Raw genomic sequence first — 17,021 nt, 5'->3', positions numbered from 1 at the left:
TTTTTCTAGACGATTTCTGGGTTTGTTCCACAATCATTGTACAAAATCAAACACATATGGCGTCAGAATGCATCTTCTTTATTACAAAAAAATCCTTCCGTTTAATTAACAAAAATATTCTTGACACAAAACAAATCTGAAAAATATGGAGCGTGGGAGTCAAATTGATACAAAAAAACTGTAAAATATGAGGGTGTGAATTTGGATAAGTGCCTGAACCTAAACTAGATTCACTCAGAAGTTTAATGTCCTATCATAAACCACCATGTCATTGAGTTGTAAACATTTATAAGCATTTTTTAAATAAATGTTGGCTAAATCCAGGAGGTTTTCAACAACTGAACACCAAACCCTGGTTTATTCCAACTGCATATGTATTTATTAGAAAAAGAGTTCTCTATAGCAGAGTATTATATGTTAACCCACAGTTAGATTACCAAGGCATTACTGAGTACTTGAGCATTATCCAGATTTTCTGAGTGTGTTGATCAGTCTGCCCCCTCTGTGCTGACGGCGGCCACAGCAGCGACGTAGTACGGCCCCTCTCTAAGGTAACTCTTCAGACGAATGTAGTGCTGGCTGCCCAGTATCTCTGCTGCCGTCGACGAACACACCAGAGAGCCCACCAGATCAAACTTAGCGTCTTTAGCCTCCTTCGTCTGCCCCGCAGAACGATCCAAAACAAATTCCATGAAGCTGGGAGTGCTGATCATCAACTTCTGACCCCACAGCTGAGTGGAAATAGCCTGGAAAACACACACACCCACAGAGAAAGTGGAAACCGGGTCTGCAGAGCAGGAAATCCATCAGAGCCCCCCCCACCCCCTGCAGATAAATAGCATTATGCAAGACTAAACTCTTTCAACAGACGCAGTTCTACTTTGTTTTTGTACAGGTTATTAACGGCTCAGTGACACAGGGACAGTGTTACAAACAGCTGATTACTCACAGTAAATACCCGCATGGCCCCACAATGCAGCTCTGGGAATGGCTGAGTGCTGATGTTGCGGATCATGTCCATGGGCTGGTTAGACAACAGTTTGAACCAGGACTCCGTCAGGGCCAATAGGTCCTCGGTCTGCTGTTCCGGCTGCAATAAAACATCATAGATGCAAAAGTAATCACATGTTTGCTTCAGAAAATTATTTATTTGAAAGGAAACGACTTAAGATGCTGGCTCTTTTTGTACCTGTAGAGTGAGAAGCTGTGAGATGGCGTCCAGGCTACGTACTCTGAGCTCTGTAGCTCCAGCACCTGCAATCTGACTCATCCTCAACCACACAGCCTTAAACTTTTCTCCTTAAAACAGAAAAAGAAACGGTTACAAAGATCCCAAAACGACAGCTATAAATACAGGACATTTAACACTCTGAGGGGGGGCATTGCCAAACTCACCTGTTTTGTGAAAGACCTGCTTGCCCTCCACAGTAGAACCAAGGAGTCCCAAAGTGTCCAGAGCCACGCCGATCATGGAAGGGTCCGGATCCAGAGCCATCTCAAACACCTTGTTCTGGAAGACCGGGTAGGTTTCACACACCTGCTGTGGGCTGTCTATGATGGCCAGGTTTCCGAAGAACTTCACCAAACCTACAGGAGTTATATTCACATGAATGATTGTATTAAATGAACGAACAGCCACCTAAACATATTTTCCTGGGTTTTCTGGGAGCAGTATTCTAAAGATACTCACCAGGAATGTACAGTGAAGAGAAGGGGTCGGTTTCTGCTCCTCTGATCATGTTGGAGATTTTGTCCATTATTCCCTGCTGGGCCAAATACTGGCGGCCATGCTGAGTGTGGGCTAGAGACGTCACCATCTCAATGGATGTAGCTCTGGAGAAACAAACAACAACAACAGATACCCATGAAAAGTAAATACTATGAAAGCAGTGAGGCCAACTCTCATCAGGATGTAGCATCACAAATTTATAGTAATTTCTCAGTTGCTGTCTCTATGATTATTTGATCACCTGGTCAGTACATCGTCTCCAGTCAGTTCTCCAAGCAGCTGAGCAATAAAGCCGCTTCTGGCACAGTAACCGAGGGAAATGGGAGATGCAGACGAGATTTCCACCACCAGCTGCAAGCAGAATGAAAAGTCTTTGTCAATGAATCACTATGAGAGATGTTATATGTGTGTATATTAATATTTCTGAATCTAAGATTGCACATTCTGGCATCATTTCTACACATGATTAGTCTTCCTTTCCAACAATGACATTAAAATAAATGTACTTACAAATGTCTGTCAACCAAAATAAGAGACGTACCTCATATATCCTGTACCTGATGATGTCACTTGTGGCCATCACATCCTTGATGACTTGCAGCAGGTCGGTTTGGAACAGTTTGTCTAGGCCAGGTTTGGAGTGACTCAGTTTGGATAGCGACTGAATGGCCTAAAAAAACAAAACAATTATTGCATCCTTTAAAACTCATGCAAGATATTTAGTTACGTCGGTCTTTACCTGCTTCGCCACGGCAATTTTCTCCTCCCCAATGCAGCGGATTGTTGCTGCAAGAATGTCATGGTTGTTGAGGATTTCTGTGGAAGCTTCTGGATGCTCCACCATTCGACCAATCTGAGAGAAACATACATGTTGACAAGGTCAGCGGTTTGAAAGCAATAGAATATTTTTCTGTGCCGTGTGCCAGCAGCCTACCTGCGTCAAAGCCAGTATCTTAACGGATTCATTAAGATGAGTCAGACCGCCCTGCAGCTCTGCTCTGTAGTTCTGGGCCAGGGACACAGGGCCCAGGGCCATTAAGATGCGTTCAAGGATTCCCACACACAGCTCCACCTGCTCCCTGTAAACACAGCTCCTATTAATAACAATTTAACTGCATATAAACACTTTGGATGGATAGATAGATAGTAGGGGTGCACTTTTGTGGCCAAATTCACACGATAAATACATTTTTGAAGCTTGTAAAGGGAAGATGACAAGCACCTGTCAACTCACACTCTGCTGCTACTCAACGCCGCTACACCGTTGCCAAGCAACACTTATTGTTTAGGTGTCCTTTGATGAGCAGGCCATCATACCATTAGCTATAACTAGCTACATCTGATCGATATGGACATAAACGCGGGTGAAGTATAATCTGACGTGAGACAGAGAGGGATCCGTGATCAGGATCAGCTGCTACTGACGGAGAACACGCAGCTCCGCCCGATCACCTGCAGCAAAACACACACTTAGACCCTACACATGTAGCTATTTTATCTACCTCTCCAACAAAATGAACTAGTTATGAATACATTTATTCTTCATCGTCTGACGGGTCACTCATTACTGGATTAGCAAGCTGCATGACCGAGAGTTATTTAACAGTAGCGGCGCACTACATTACACCCGACTGCCACTGGAACATGCAAAGCCACGTCCTGCAAACTCCCCCCATTTACGAACAGCACACAAGCATACATCTGGCAGAGGTACTGAAGGAGGTAGTGTTGGAATGGAAGTTGGAGAGGCCAAGAAACACAGTTCCAGTCACAACAGATATCGGCCCTTTCTGCATGCAATGTGGACAAGTTAATTTCTCTAAAAAAAAAATATGAAAATACAATGAATGTACAAGCTGACAAGCAAGTCCTAATGTCAAGCTGCTGATGTGAATAGAACAGTATTTCATTTTCAAAATGCTGCTCCTTAATGTTTATTTTATTTTCTATTGATTTGAGAGAATATTAACAGTTTAATAATTATTTAAAAAAACCCAAAAACATGTTATGTTTTGTGATCATTTTTTCTGCTGTACCGAAAACGTACTGAACTGTGACCTACAAACCGAGGTATGTACTGAACCGAAACATTTGTGAACCGTTACACCCCTACTGGATGGATGGATGGATGGATGGATGGATGGATGGATGGATGGATGGATGGATGGATTAGATAGATAGATAGATAGATAGATATACAAAATATAAACTAAAACAAAATATAAAGCAGGATATTATATAAATGTGAAAGGTGTATCCTGGGGACATTTAAAAAAAAAACGTGAATACGCAAGGATAGGCTGTGATAGTAGTATAATTAGTGATGGCAAAAACAGATGTACTCATAAAGATGATGAATGAGATGATAGTGAATAAAAGTAACTGTGTACATTATGATAATAATGACAAGTCATACACTGGTAAACTCATAGGTACAAGAGAAGTATAATCCAGTGTTCGCAGTAGTGTTAGTGTAGAAAGTGAAACCGCTGCTTAATATTATTTTAAAAAGTACAACACTTGCATCATGTCTTTATTGGTTGCTCTGTAACCACATCTCTCACACTTATAGTACATATTATATCCTGCTTTATATTTTGTTACTATTTTCTGTACATTTTTTGTCACAAATGTTTATTTTATTGTATTGAAACTATATTGCCTGGTTTTTATGCTGCTTCAACGTAAACATTTCCCAAATTGAGATCAATAAGGCAATTCTATTCTATTCTTACAAGCGATTACTCGATTTGAATTGACCATTCAACGCTCTTAACCTCCATGCCATATTAAATAATAGTAGCAGTCAATGTCTCTCCATATGCACTGTTGAATTCATTTAGGGGACTATTTCTGCTCTATTGTACTTCTAAACACATTCAAAACACCATAGAGATGAGTCAGCACTTGCATTTTCGTTTTAAAGCAAAAAAATACAGCGTCAGTGTTCCATCGGTGCTGTGGCATTGTAGAAACTAAGCTAGCTAGCTTGCTTACACTACAGGTATACTAAAGCCCTTTTCAGTTAGAAATCTATCTAACAAACATTCTCTTCCTGTATTTCAACTTACTGCGACACCAACATTAAACAGCTGACTGACTCAGCATTATCTACAGTGTAAACAAGGCGCCTTGTGATAAACCGACCTGTCATCTGAGTGTAGAAGAGAGAAGATCACGTTGAACCTCTGCCCGCTCACTGAGTCTCTCAGGTCCCGCAGAGGAATGGATAATAAAGCCGTTTTTAAACATTGTAGTTCTTCAATTGGATCATCAACGCCTGAAATTTCTTCTAGTAAGCTCTCGATGGAAGCTGCCATAATTTTCAATGTGGGAATCTTCCGCCGGACTTCTTCTTCTACGTCATGAATTCACAGCAGTTGATGTCTGACTTGTCTGGCGCATTATCGCCACCTTCTGGGTTGAGTGGGGGACTGCACATGCTTTCACATTGATTTGGTTTCTGATGTTCTTTTAACCTGTCCACTATGGGCTCATATGAGTTCTAGTTAAAAATATATTTGACTATGTCTTGACATCTACTGCCGCCTAAATTCTTGATTAATATTAAATGTTGTCTTTTTTTGTCATGGAGGGCATTTTTGACGATACACACAGTATACTACATTAGCCTTTTACCCTCTTTATGGTGACATTTGATCAAATACCACATGATTTGTCGAGGAGGAAACACTAAAAATAACCACAGTTGGCCAATTCGTACTGTTCTTTAACCTGTAAATATTATCAAAAATAATTTAAATATCAGCACATAACATTGCTCCCAGCTGTGGCTGTGTTCATTTTGCAAGCATGCACCTGCTGTAGTGGGAATACAAACACACTAGTGGCAATGTATTATTTCCTTTCAAAAAAACGTCTTACTGAATGCAGCATTACTTAAATATTGCTATCCAATCGGTGACAAATGATTTTTAAAAATTGAACCAAAACTTGAACTTAAAATGAAGCTTAATTTGGCTGGGAAATACTGAAGCTTCATTTAGATCATTCAATCAATAAATTCCCCACAATTGGGATTAAAATAAAAAGATTTTTGATGATCTTTTTGCAGAAAAGGTGCTGTTCTCTCTTCTCTCACCTTTAATCTGATCTGTACATCCTTTGTGCTTTAAACATGTCTTTGAGGATCAAACAGTTAATTCTCGGTATCATTAGAGCTGCATGCATGATGCAGGACACACTCCTCTTGATGAAGCATGTGACTCGGGGTGCAGGGTTACATGCTGCTAGAGTTTCATCAAAGTAGAAACTCTGTCTGTCAGCACTTATTGTTGTTGAACGGCTTGCAGCAGGAGTTCACTGACAGCTGATACACACCGAAGAACAACAAGGCAGGTGTCATGCAGGTACAGTGTTATTATTTGCAACCTATTCATCATAATGTTTGAGTGATTGGTGATTCATACTCTGTGTTTCTCTGCTGCAGTGCTCTCTGTGCAGGCTGCGAACCCACCAGTGGTGTTTCCTCCTCTTCAACGTCCTCCTCTTCCATGCGTTGTTGTTTGGGGCGGACTTTGTGGAAGAGTACCTCCTGCAGCCCACGCCGGGGGTCTACACTGATGGCCTGGTTGTTGACGTAAGAGAAAAAGCAAGGAAACTAGACCTGAGCAAAGCCAGGGAGAACATGTCCCAGGCCTACCCCATCTCTAACCCCGACGCCTGCAGAAACACTGACCTCTTCCTCCTCACTCTCGTCTTCAGCTCCCCGGCTAATGTCACCCAGAGAGATGCAATCAGGAAGACGTGGGGCAACCAAACGCTCATGCAAGGCTTCCCAGTGCGGATACTCTTCTACTTAGGATCAACTGAGACTTTCTCTGCACAGGAGGCCCTTATGATAGAGTCTGAGCTCCATGGGGATCTGGTGCAGGGTCTTGCAATGGCTGATTCGTCGTTCCGTGGCCCAACAGAGAGGACAATCCTGGCCCTCCGCTGGGCGATAACTTTCTGTCCTGTCGCACGTTTTGTCCTGCTGACAAAGGACTCTGCGTTTGTGAACCTCCCCGCCATTGGAGGATACCTACTCGGGCTGCCCAGGCACCCTGAGGACCTTTATTTAGGGCGAGTGATCCAGAGAGACTCCCCTGATAGGAACCCTAACAGTCGTGGCTACCTACCTCCAGCTCTCTACCCTAACAAGTACCTGCCTGAGTATTGTGACGGGACGGCGTATGTTCTGTCCCAGGATGTGATCCGAAAAGTGTACATAGCATCAGCTGCAGTTCGTGCTCCAGTGCCGGCAGATGTTTATGTGGGCATTTGTGCACAGAAAGCCGGCGTAACACCGACCCACAGTGCCAGGTTCTCAGGGGAGAAACACATCCATTACAACGCCTGCTGCTACCGCTACCTGTTCAGCTCTGCAGGAATGGAAAGCCATGAGCTTGATACAGTGTGGGCAGATCTGGGAAAGAAGGGGGGAGGATGCTCTCTGTTGCAGACATACAAAGGTGTGGTGACCTGCAAGGCCCTGACGTACCTGGATAAACTGCCCTTCTTCAAATCCAAGGGGGAAGCCATATCTCCTGGTTCAGTGAGAGAGTGATCTGTTCACTGTGGGGGAACGACAGAATGACAGGAAGTGTGGGGTCTGATAAGTCTGTTTTCCTTGTTCACGTGTGTGCCAGTGCTTTTAATCTACCTAAGCAAAAGTAATATAATAGGTGTAGATACTTTGTTACAAGAAAAAGTCCTGCATTCAGAATCTTACTTAAATGCTAAAGTATTAGCATTGAATATGCTTAATGTACAAAGAAAACAACAGGCTTCTCAGAATAATATATTTATTATGGTTTTTAATTATAATTACTAATGCATTAATGTGACAGGACAAGTTATGAAGGAAACAAGCATTAGCTTTTTTTTGTGAGTGAATTTTGATTTACAAACATACTAAATAAAATCAGCTGTCATATTTATTTCCATGTTATTAGTAATGTCCCCTTGCTTTTTCTTTTCAAGACCTCAGAGTCCTTATTGCATTGTTTTGCTCTTATTAAACATGCAGTGAGAAAAGCAAATCACTTGACTTTCTGGGAGATGCACTGCATTAACAGTCCTAAAAGGTTGATACGTTTTTGAATAAAATACAAAGAAAGTTGCCAGAATAAATTGTACCAAGGAGGACATCTAGTGCCCATTTGAGGTATGGAAACACGCGGACAGGAAACATATTTCTTCTGGGTTGATGATTCAGTTAGCCATGTATAAACTCGTGGTCGGGATGATTTTGTGTTGTGTTTATCATCATTTCAGACACCAGAGGCAGATGTGCACTACTATCCCATCCGCTTGGACTAAAATAATCCATGTTTTCTCTCAGGTGATTTGTAATTCCTTAAAGACCTCATGACACCTAGAGACTACCTTTTTTTATTTAGTCTAAAATAACTTTTATTTTCGATTTGAAATACATAATTGTGATAAATATGCCCGGTTCTCTGTTATTTTCGAAATTTGTACGCAAGCCACTGAAATCCACAGGCCAGTGTCTTGACAACGTTCCAACATAAAGATGACGTATGCTCCGGAACGCTTTTAGACCTGATTGCACCTGCTGCCACCCTTGACCTTGATCATTTCTAGTCACAGTAAGTCGTACTCGCAGTTTTAGCATCTTTAAAGTTTTGTTCTTAATATTTTTGTTGAGAACATGCCTGAGCGGTGTGTTGCAGCGTATTGTTCAAACACCAGGGAGAACGGTTTTACCCTTCATCGGTTTCCGAAAGACCCTGCTTTGTGTGAACTCTGGACGCAACAAGTTTGTAGGACAAGAGCTGGTCCGAAAGGAACAGTATGGAAGCCAAGCTCGTCGTCTGTACTTTGCTCAGCGCATTTTGAAGAGGAGTGCTACGACTCGATCCCCGCTCTGAAGGAGCAGCTTGGTATTGATGTTCGTCTGAAGAAGGTTTTGCTGCCCAATTCGGTTCCGCGTATATTTCATCGAGGGACAAGCTCGAGGTTAGCCCCGGGGGCGAACGGCGACGTCAAGAGCCGGAGGTCTCATGCTCTGGAGAAAAGGCAGAGATTGGAGGTACGTACCTTCTTATTTTGGACTATATTTTAATAATGGAAGGGAAATGAAATGCAAAGGAATGAGTGTTTGGCACTGTGTAAACAGCTTGCGGTGGTTCTTCATAGTTGAAGTTGGCGCTAGCTCTGAACACTTCAGCTCAGCTGGCTACTAGTGCTAAGTGCTTTAGCTATTCAGCTAAGTTCACCTCAGAGTGTTAGCAAAAAGTCAAGTCTCAAGTGTTTGTTTTAGGTTTGCGGTAGCGTTTTTTTCCCCCTCCAACTCACGCTAAATCTTGTGATTTATTTATTTATGTTTCAGGTACTACAGGAATGCCAGTCTGAGTATGTTGCTGAAGAGGAAAGCGATGACTTTCCTGACGGGGACCCATCTACTGATGTAAGTTTTCGGAAAGCGTTCAGGTCAACTAAGTTACTGACTAAAGATTTTATTTGACTAACTACACACAGCATTACAGTATATCAAGTGCCAGTGCCCCCTCTCTCAGACCTTCACCCTCACCATCTCCAGAGGTGTTAAAAGTAAAAGTACTTTTGTGGTGTAATTACAACAGTAGCACATATAACATAACCGTTACACCATTTACTCCATTGTACCTAACTAGATAGATGGACTGTCATTACTGAAAAACACTAAAAACCTAACAAGGACCCACCACAAACTCAATTCAACCAGTGCAGAATCAGCTGATTGTAAGACAAATACACTGGTCTACTTTTTACTAGGTTACCTGTGTTGGAAGGAAACTCTATTTTTTAGTTTTTTTTTTAACTTTTACACACACACACATATGTATACACACATTTATTTATTTACTTACTTATTTATTCAGGTGAATTCAACAGAAGATCAGCACAGTGACTTTTCCGTTCAAGTGTGTCTGAGGCCACCAACAAGGACGGTGGCTATGCAGTTCAAAGGAAGGGGACGGACTAAAGGTATTTTATCATTTATGTACGTATTTTAGCCAAACAGATGTCCGGGGAAACGGGTCAGGGCCTTGTGCCTGGTTTGGGCAGCCACTGTTAGGCAGTGCAACCTGATAAATAGAGGGGTAACATGGGCTCTTTTGGGTTGACTTGTTTATGTTTCGCTGTTAAGAATGGTCATCTTGTTCCTGATTATTCTGTTTGTGTTCTGTTCTTAGAGGGATCCTGGCTGCTTTGCATTTCAACGAGAATGCCAACAGGGAGCAGCGGAGCAGACACGATGGCGAGATGATGTTCAACCTGCGGTATCCAAAGTATAAGAAGGGCGGCTACATTGTGAGGAAAGTCTTACAGGAGCCATCTTTTGGTAAGCATAATAGAAAGTTGATTGCAGATATGATTTGTATTTTGAGATGTACATAGTCGTGTGTCATATCTATGGTTGGATTAATTTGAACCTTGTCCCATATTCCTCTGCAACAGGCTATGCTGAAGAGCTGATGCGGATGGTGGAGGCCATGTGTCGAGGTGAGGACTACAACGGTGATGACTTTGACATCCCAGACCCGTCCCCTGTTACAGAGCCACTCAATGCATCATTCGAAAAGCCGGATAAGAGGGCAGCAGTCAATGCACATATGACCCGCTTTAGCATTACAAATAACACCTAAATGTACACATGAGAACCGGACTGAATGGAATAAACACAAACTTAATTTCATCTTTGCCGTGAGTGCTTTGATTTACTGTGTTGGGAACCTCCTGCTCCATCCTCACCTTGGTGTTCTGAAAAGTGTCATTACAGGGTGTGTAGTATGTCTGTGTTGCTACAGTTTTCCCCCTTATCCATGTGGGCTTGTATTGCATTGTCCCTGAAGTACAGCACATCTTAGACACCGTATGATCAAAAATATCAGCTACCCTTCCATGGTGAAGGTGTAAATTGATTTGCTAGGCCTATTTGTTGTAAGCTGTTGTAAGTTGTAAAAATGAAGACACATTCATGTGAAGCCAGAGGTATCATGTATTGACATTCATTTTCATGTATTTACAAACTCATGTATTTAAACTAAAAAAACAAAATTAACAAGTTAACAGCATACATGTATCATCACGGGCTGTTGGTGTCCTGGAACCCCCTGTAATCAATGGAGGGAAAAGTTCTCCGGATACACCACACCACACAGGAAGGTATGGGGACCCTGACATGTCTTCCCAGGTACTCGTAGCACCATCGCACAAACTGTCTGTATCCAGTGTACCTCTTCCACCTAAAAGTTGAAAGAAAATCAGAAGAAAAACACAGGTGTTTTAGATGTAGGCCTAGGCCTACTGTAACCTACATGACAGTTCGTTTTACGCATACATTTACGTCATTGGTGATATCAAATCATACAATTCCTACTAGTCCATACAAATGATTTTACAATAGGATTGTATACTCACTCGTTTCCCTCTACATCCCCGTATTCTTGCCGATAGTGGAAATGTGCGGTGCGCAGAACATGCAGATTCAGACAAACTGGCTCAAAGCCAGAATGTTCTGTGATGCAGCGGGTGTCTGCTCCCTCCTCCTCTCTCCTCTCGCACACTCTTGACTGTTCGCGGCAGCACACCGACTCCACTACCAGTGGCATTGGCTCACATCTCCCACAAGAACACCTAAAATATAACAGATAAAGGCAAGGGGCTTGAAACAATCTTACAATTGTCACAGAACTTTACAAAGTGTCAATGTCATGGGTTGATTCGCGTGAAAAGCCGACGTAGAACTAGCCTAATCGCGGAAGGATGGCCACTGGTCAGGAGCTAGGTTATAGCATAGGCTACTACTGGGTTATAGCATAGGCTACTGTATGAGTATGACGCAGGGCAAACTAATATAGTAGACCTAATTGGTATTTTCATCGCTCTCAAAAAAAATAACATAACTAAATAAAGATTAAGACTATGACAAGCACCGGGAAACAACAATGGCCCTTTGCGATCTGTAGGCTAGTAATGGTGACTATTTGGCTAATTCTGGGAGGTGAGGAGGCAGACTGCACACACACATGCTCGCTGGTGCAAACGCTGGTTGTGGTGGATATTACAAAGTACAATATCTTACGGAGTGTTCATTGTCAGAAAAGTGAACAAGAAGGAAGTTACCATTCCACGTGCTGTAGTCTGCCAAAATCCATAGGCATCCGACCGTCTGCCACAGCAGCACCACCAACAGCGCCTTCTGCCTCGCCATCCGAACTTTCCGTAGAACCCTGTGGCTCCAACTCATCCAAGTATGGCTCGTATCTATAGGGCATAACGCCCCTCACATTGTCCTCCAGCATTGGGTCGGACTCTGCCACTTCGAAAAATGTGTCAGGATCCGAGGATGAATCGGAGTTGTCAGAATCCATGTTGTTGACAGGTGTCAGGATAGTCGTGAGTGACAGGTGGGATAGTGTCTTGACCAAGGAGCCGTTCCGGAGTGTACGTCATAGGTCATGTGACTGACTAATAGGAAGGTCGGTAGCAGATCGCAAAAATCGCACTTTTAAAAGGCCGTACAAACTCAATTTCTCTATCATAATGATTAAAACCAACTTCAAGTGACTATTTTGTATGTGTACTTTCAATGTGTGTATGTATATTACTTTATTTTCCACGTGTCATGAGGTCTTTAATGAAATCTAAACACAAGGTAAATAAACTGTAAGCATTGTTGCGGATACAAATAATTAAGGAACTAGAAATAGCACCCTGGAAAATCTCTTTGTTTTAGACCTTCTGTTGAGTCAACTAAACACAGGAGATAAAACTATTTTGATCAGACAGAAAATGAATCACCAGAGTTTTTTTCTCCCTTGCTTCTCAAGGCTTCTGTAATCAACCCTTTCAAGAGTAGACAATAACATTAACGTTTCTGACTGGAAGGTGCGATTCACCCGCAGTAAAACTCTGTCCCACTTTCCTTTTATTTCGCCGCAAATGATGTCGTTTAAATGCTGCTCAAACTACTGCTTATCTCCCTTGCATTCCACAAAAGGCCTCAATCCCACAACCGCAAGCTAACCAAACAGAGCAGTCTGGGTGTCCTACAAACCTTTTCTCTTGTGTTTTACTGTCAGCGGTTCACACTTTGGTATGGCTCCATTGTGTCTGGAGAGCTTTCCCTGGCTGCCTGTCTCACCTCATCAGGCGAAGGTATTCACAGGAGAACATCTCAGCATGTCTACAATCTCTCTGGCTGCTGACCAGTCATAGCAACAATTTGTTCGGCATACCATCAGTGTAAAAGCAAGTTCGCTCTACAGGGTTAATCTGGATGTATTAGCATCAACACCTTCCATTCATGGCCTCAGCACCACATGATCGACCACTTCTCATCTCTCCACCTGTCTGTTCATAAACAGTAGCCCCATGATTCTTAAATTTGACAATGTTGAGTTTTTCAGCTATCATCCGAAATGTGCTGTGATTTCGTTTGAAACCAACAGGGCTTAACAGGATATTCAGTTGCAGAGAAAGTGCTAGAAACTGTCAAGCATCCCAACACAGATCATTTATTTTAAATTAATATGATGAGGCTTTGTCTATCGCCTAGGACCCACTGATGAAAGCGCTTGCATTTTCAGCATAATACACTCTTGGGGAATGAATAGAGTTTGGATCTCTGGGAAGTAAGACTAGATAGACAACCATTGTGAAGTTTGCTGATGACACGTCCGTCATCGGCCTGATCACCGACGGCGACAAAACGGCGTACAAAGAGGAGATCAGAACCCTGAGATCTTGGTGCTGGGATAACAACTTTTATCTCAAAGTCAGCAAAACCAAGGAGCTGATTGTGGATTACAGGAAGCAGCAGAGAGAGGCACACGCCCCCATCACCATCAACGGAACTACTTTGGAGAGTGTCAGCAGCTTCAGGTTCCTCGGTGTCCACATCACTAAGGACCTGACATGGATCACACAAACACCATCACCAGAACAGCTCCACAGCAGCTCTTCTTCCTCCGCAGGCTGCAGAGGTTCAACATGGACTCCAGGATACTCTGCAACTTCTACAGGTGCACCATAGGGACCATCCTGACCTTCTGCAGGTGCACAATAGAGAGGATTCTGACCTTCTACAGGTGCACCATAGAGAGCATCCGGACCTTCTACAGGTGCACCATAGAGAGCATCCGGACCCTCTACAGGTGCACCATAGAGAGCATCCGGACCCTCTACAGGTGCACCATAGAGAGCATCCTGACCCTCTACAGGTGCACCATAGAGAGCATCCGGACCCTCTACAGGTGCACCATAGAGAGCATCCAGACCCTCTAAAGGTGCACCATAGAGAGCATCCTGACCTTCTACAGGTGCACTATAGAGAGCATCCTGACCTTCTACAGGTGCACCATAGAGAGGATCCTGACCTTCTACAGGTGCACCATAGAGAGCATCCTGACCTTCTACAGGTGCACCATAGAGAGGATCCTGACCTTCTACAGGTGCACCATAGAGAGCATCCTGACCTTCTACAGGTGCACCATAGAGAGGATCCTGACCTTCTACAGGTGCACCATAGAGAGCATCCTGACCTTCTACAGGTGCACCATAGAGAGGATCCTGACCTTCTACAGGTGCACCATAGAGAGCATCCTGACCTTCTACAGCTGCACCATAGAGAGCATCCTGACCTTCTACAGGTGCACCATAGAGAGCATCCTGACCTTCTACAGGTGCACCATAGAGAGGATCCTGACCTTCTACAGGTGCACCATAGAGAGCATCCTGACCTTCTACAGGTGCACCATAGAGAGGATCCTGACCTTCTACAGGTGCACCATAGAGAGCATCCTGACCTTCTACAGCTGCACCATAGAGAGCATCCTGACCTTCTACAGGTGCACCATAGAGAGGATCCTGACCGGCTGCATCACCGCCTGGTACGGTAGTTGCACCGCCCTCAGTCGTACGGCTCTCCGGGGGGGGGGGGGGGTTAAAAATGCACAGCACATCACCAGGACGGAGCTGCCATCCATGGAGGACCTCTACTCCAAGCGAAGAAAGCCCACAGGATAATCAAAGACCCCCATCACCCCAGCACAAACTGTTCTGTCTGCTGCAATCAATATATACAATATTTAACCTTACATTCTGTTCTTGTATATTTTATTATATTTACGTGAACATAGAATCTTGAATTACTTTGCCACTTTAAACATTCCCTGCATAATTTAGCTTATTTTATTTATTTATTTTCTGAAATGTATATAGTTAACTTCATCGGCACATCTTGTACTAGTACTGGTCTAGCAACATGTATCTATTTAATTTCATTTTGCTCATTCATTCATTTTAGTATTTTGCTGTATGTATTATATATAATATGTTGCATTGTTGGAGGAGCTAGGGACCTACGATTTTCATTGCTATAACTACACTGTAGCGACTGTGCATTTGATAATAAAACCCTTGAACCTTGAATCTACTGCGTAGTTTTTTTCAATAAAAATCTGAAATCCTAGGCTTCTCACACAACAGTGCCAAATACAACATACTAAGACCTTAAAAAAGAGAGATTAAATGTACAAATGACATGATGAACAGATGAAAAAGGAATAAGTAAACTAGATACATAGGAAAATAGATGTATGTGCTATGAACATTGGTAAGTGAAGAATCAAACATATCTTCATTATGACTTGTAAGAAAGAAACAAATATATTTGATATTGTAACTTAAAGGACAAGTTAATACACTTATTTGGTTTCTTTCCGGATTAAACAACAGGATTTATATTACTCTCATATCATATTTAATACAAAGCAAAATACAGAAGACAGTTAGCTAAGAACAATGGAAAAACAGCTAGATCTGTCCAAGGTGACCTTTTCATACTCCATGAAGTAATTTCACCCATTATAAATAACTCATTTGTACATTTTCAGTTTTAGTACGGATTAAGAGTCTGGCTAGCTATTTCCCCCTGCTACTTGTTTAAATGCTAAGCTAATCTAACCGTGGACTGACTCCAGGTTCATATTTAACAGTGAAGTTTCTTCCCGTCTATCTTACAGCAAGAAAGTGTAAAGAAACATTTCTTAGAATCCTCAACAATTCCTTAAAATAGATTGAGTCAATGAGTCAGAAGTGCATTTCAGCTGTGGACCTGTCCACAACCGTTTCGAAAAAAAAAACATACAAGACCAAAACTGCTACTGTAGAATTGAAAAAAGTAGCCAAAACATTTGCAAGTGCAGTCCTTCTTCACACAAAGTCATCGACATAAACAAACTGGCTCAAAAACCTAGTCAAAGTCTGGAAGGAGTTTCCGAGAGAAAGTGTAAACCGGGTCTGCAGAGCAGGAAATCCATCAGAGCACCCCCCCACCCCAACCACATGCACACATCAACACACACATGCATATACACACACACACACACACACACACACACACACACACACACACACACACACACACACACACACACACACACACACAAACTCCTAACACAGCCTTCAGAGATTCTTAATGTGAGGTCGAGGGGTCGGTAAACTACATGCGGGTGGTGCAGCTCTAATGAAAGCCTCCCCTCAGAGACACGCAGAGAAGGACTCATCAAACCAGAGAAAAAGTGTTTTATTTAGACTGTTTACTCTGACAAAACAAGGCTCCACAGCCGCCACCACTGATTTAAAGGGAGAGCTAACGTCCCTGCTGATGAAAGAAATCAGTGTCTGTCATCTCAATGTTGCATGTTTGTGCACATTCGTGAGAACACACAGTGTGCGTCCTCATACATGAGTGTGCAATCCTCAAGGATTCTCGTGTTCACATCAGAGGCTCAGTGTTCCTTCTGCCCTGCTGCCCACCATCATTTACGTAGAAGCGGTAACCTCAAGGATAAACCCTCTTTTTTTTGACGACATCTGTGGTTTCTTCTCCTTTCCCTTTTTGTAAACGCCATAATCTTTCCTATGAGGTTTAGGAGACTCGGCCAAGTCGGTTTGTGCCTCTCACACAGTGCAGTCGCGTTTGACTTCTTGTGTTTTAATTATACTTTTTTTTATGGCTTTTGTCGTTCTTACAAAAAATACTCCATCTGAATGAAATCAAGCACAATAAACAACAGAGAATTCAGCCCAATTCTCTAATACTCTTATACAGCAGAAGAGCTTTTACTCTTTATTATATTTCTAATAACTTCTTTTGGCTGCCATTTCACTGTGAGATTGTTTGGCTCTACAGGAGATATTAAAGGGGGCCTATTCTGGTTTTTTGGGGTTTCCCTTTCCTGTAGTGTGTTACATAGGTTGTTGTGCATGTAAA

General features: G+C 42.6%; 3 protein-coding genes and 2 long non-coding RNA genes across 5 annotated transcripts; 3 read left to right on the top strand and 2 right to left on the bottom strand.

Annotated features, from left to right (window-relative positions):
* Positions 1-57: 57 nt before the first annotated feature.
* Positions 58-5,119, bottom strand: psmd5 (proteasome 26S subunit, non-ATPase 5). The gene is made up of 10 exons (XM_063890224.1): positions 4,877-5,119; positions 2,664-2,808; positions 2,469-2,582; positions 2,271-2,399; positions 1,971-2,080; positions 1,691-1,833; positions 1,396-1,587; positions 1,190-1,299; positions 950-1,090; positions 58-746 (listed from the first exon to the last, which is right to left on the bottom strand). Exons 1-10 carry the CDS (start codon positions 5,047-5,049, stop codon positions 489-491), a joined length of 1,515 nt encoding a protein of 504 aa, XP_063746294.1. The 5' UTR covers positions 5,050-5,119; the 3' UTR covers positions 58-488.
* Positions 5,120-6,093: 974 nt separating this feature from the next.
* Positions 6,094-7,298, top strand: LOC134868771 (beta-1,3-galactosyltransferase 9). Its single transcript, XM_063890073.1, has 2 exons — positions 6,094-6,099; positions 6,180-7,298. Exons 1-2 carry the CDS (start codon positions 6,094-6,096, stop codon positions 7,296-7,298), a joined length of 1,125 nt encoding a protein of 374 aa, XP_063746143.1.
* A 774-nt stretch (positions 7,299-8,072) lies between these two features.
* LOC134868668 (uncharacterized) lies at positions 8,073-9,761 on the top strand. The gene is made up of 3 exons (XR_010166304.1): positions 8,073-8,786; positions 9,087-9,164; positions 9,619-9,761. It is a non-coding gene; the product is annotated as an uncharacterized LOC134868668 (long non-coding RNA).
* Positions 9,762-9,781: 20 nt separating this feature from the next.
* On the top strand, positions 9,782-10,436 carry LOC134868669 (uncharacterized). Its single transcript, XR_010166305.1, has 2 exons — positions 9,782-10,082; positions 10,199-10,436. It is a non-coding gene; the product is annotated as an uncharacterized LOC134868669 (long non-coding RNA).
* On the bottom strand, positions 10,198-12,386 carry LOC134868667 (uncharacterized). Its single transcript, XM_063889948.1, has 3 exons — positions 11,867-12,386; positions 11,162-11,377; positions 10,198-10,986 (listed from the first exon to the last, which is right to left on the bottom strand). Exons 1-3 carry the CDS (start codon positions 12,112-12,114, stop codon positions 10,827-10,829), a joined length of 624 nt encoding a protein of 207 aa, XP_063746018.1. The 5' UTR covers positions 12,115-12,386; the 3' UTR covers positions 10,198-10,826.
* Between the last annotated feature and the right edge of the window lie 4,635 nt (positions 12,387-17,021).

This window comes from Eleginops maclovinus, chromosome 8 (genome assembly GCF_036324505.1).
Source record: "Eleginops maclovinus isolate JMC-PN-2008 ecotype Puerto Natales chromosome 8, JC_Emac_rtc_rv5, whole genome shotgun sequence".
NCBI classification, from domain to species: domain Eukaryota; kingdom Metazoa; phylum Chordata; class Actinopteri; order Perciformes; family Eleginopidae; genus Eleginops; species Eleginops maclovinus.
The sequence above is the reverse complement of the archived record's forward strand: the minus strand, read 5'-3'. Positions and strand labels throughout refer to the sequence as shown.

Bases quoted from the DNA above. Each gene is read 5' to 3' on its own strand.
- psmd5 (XM_063890224.1), bottom strand. From the start codon at position 5,049: ATGGCAGCTTCCATCGAGAGCTTACTAGAAGAAATTTCAGGCGTTGAT. The intron at 2,583-2,663 runs GTAGGCTGCTGG...TGTTTCTCTCAG, and splicing joins AGATACTGGCTTTGACGCAG to ATTGGTCGAATGGTGGAGCA. The intron at 2,400-2,468 runs GTAAAGACCGAC...TTGTTTTTTTAG, and splicing joins AAATTGCCGTGGCGAAGCAG to GCCATTCAGTCGCTATCCAA.
- LOC134868667 (XM_063889948.1), bottom strand. From the start codon at position 12,114: ATGGATTCTGACAACTCCGATTCATCCTCGGATCCTGACACATTTTTC. The intron at 11,378-11,866 runs GTAACTTCCTTC...GTTATATTTTAG, and splicing joins AGACTACAGCACGTGGAATG to GTGTTCTTGTGGGAGATGTG. The intron at 10,987-11,161 runs GTGAGTATACAA...TTCAACTTTTAG, and splicing joins GGGGATGTAGAGGGAAACGA to GTGGAAGAGGTACACTGGAT.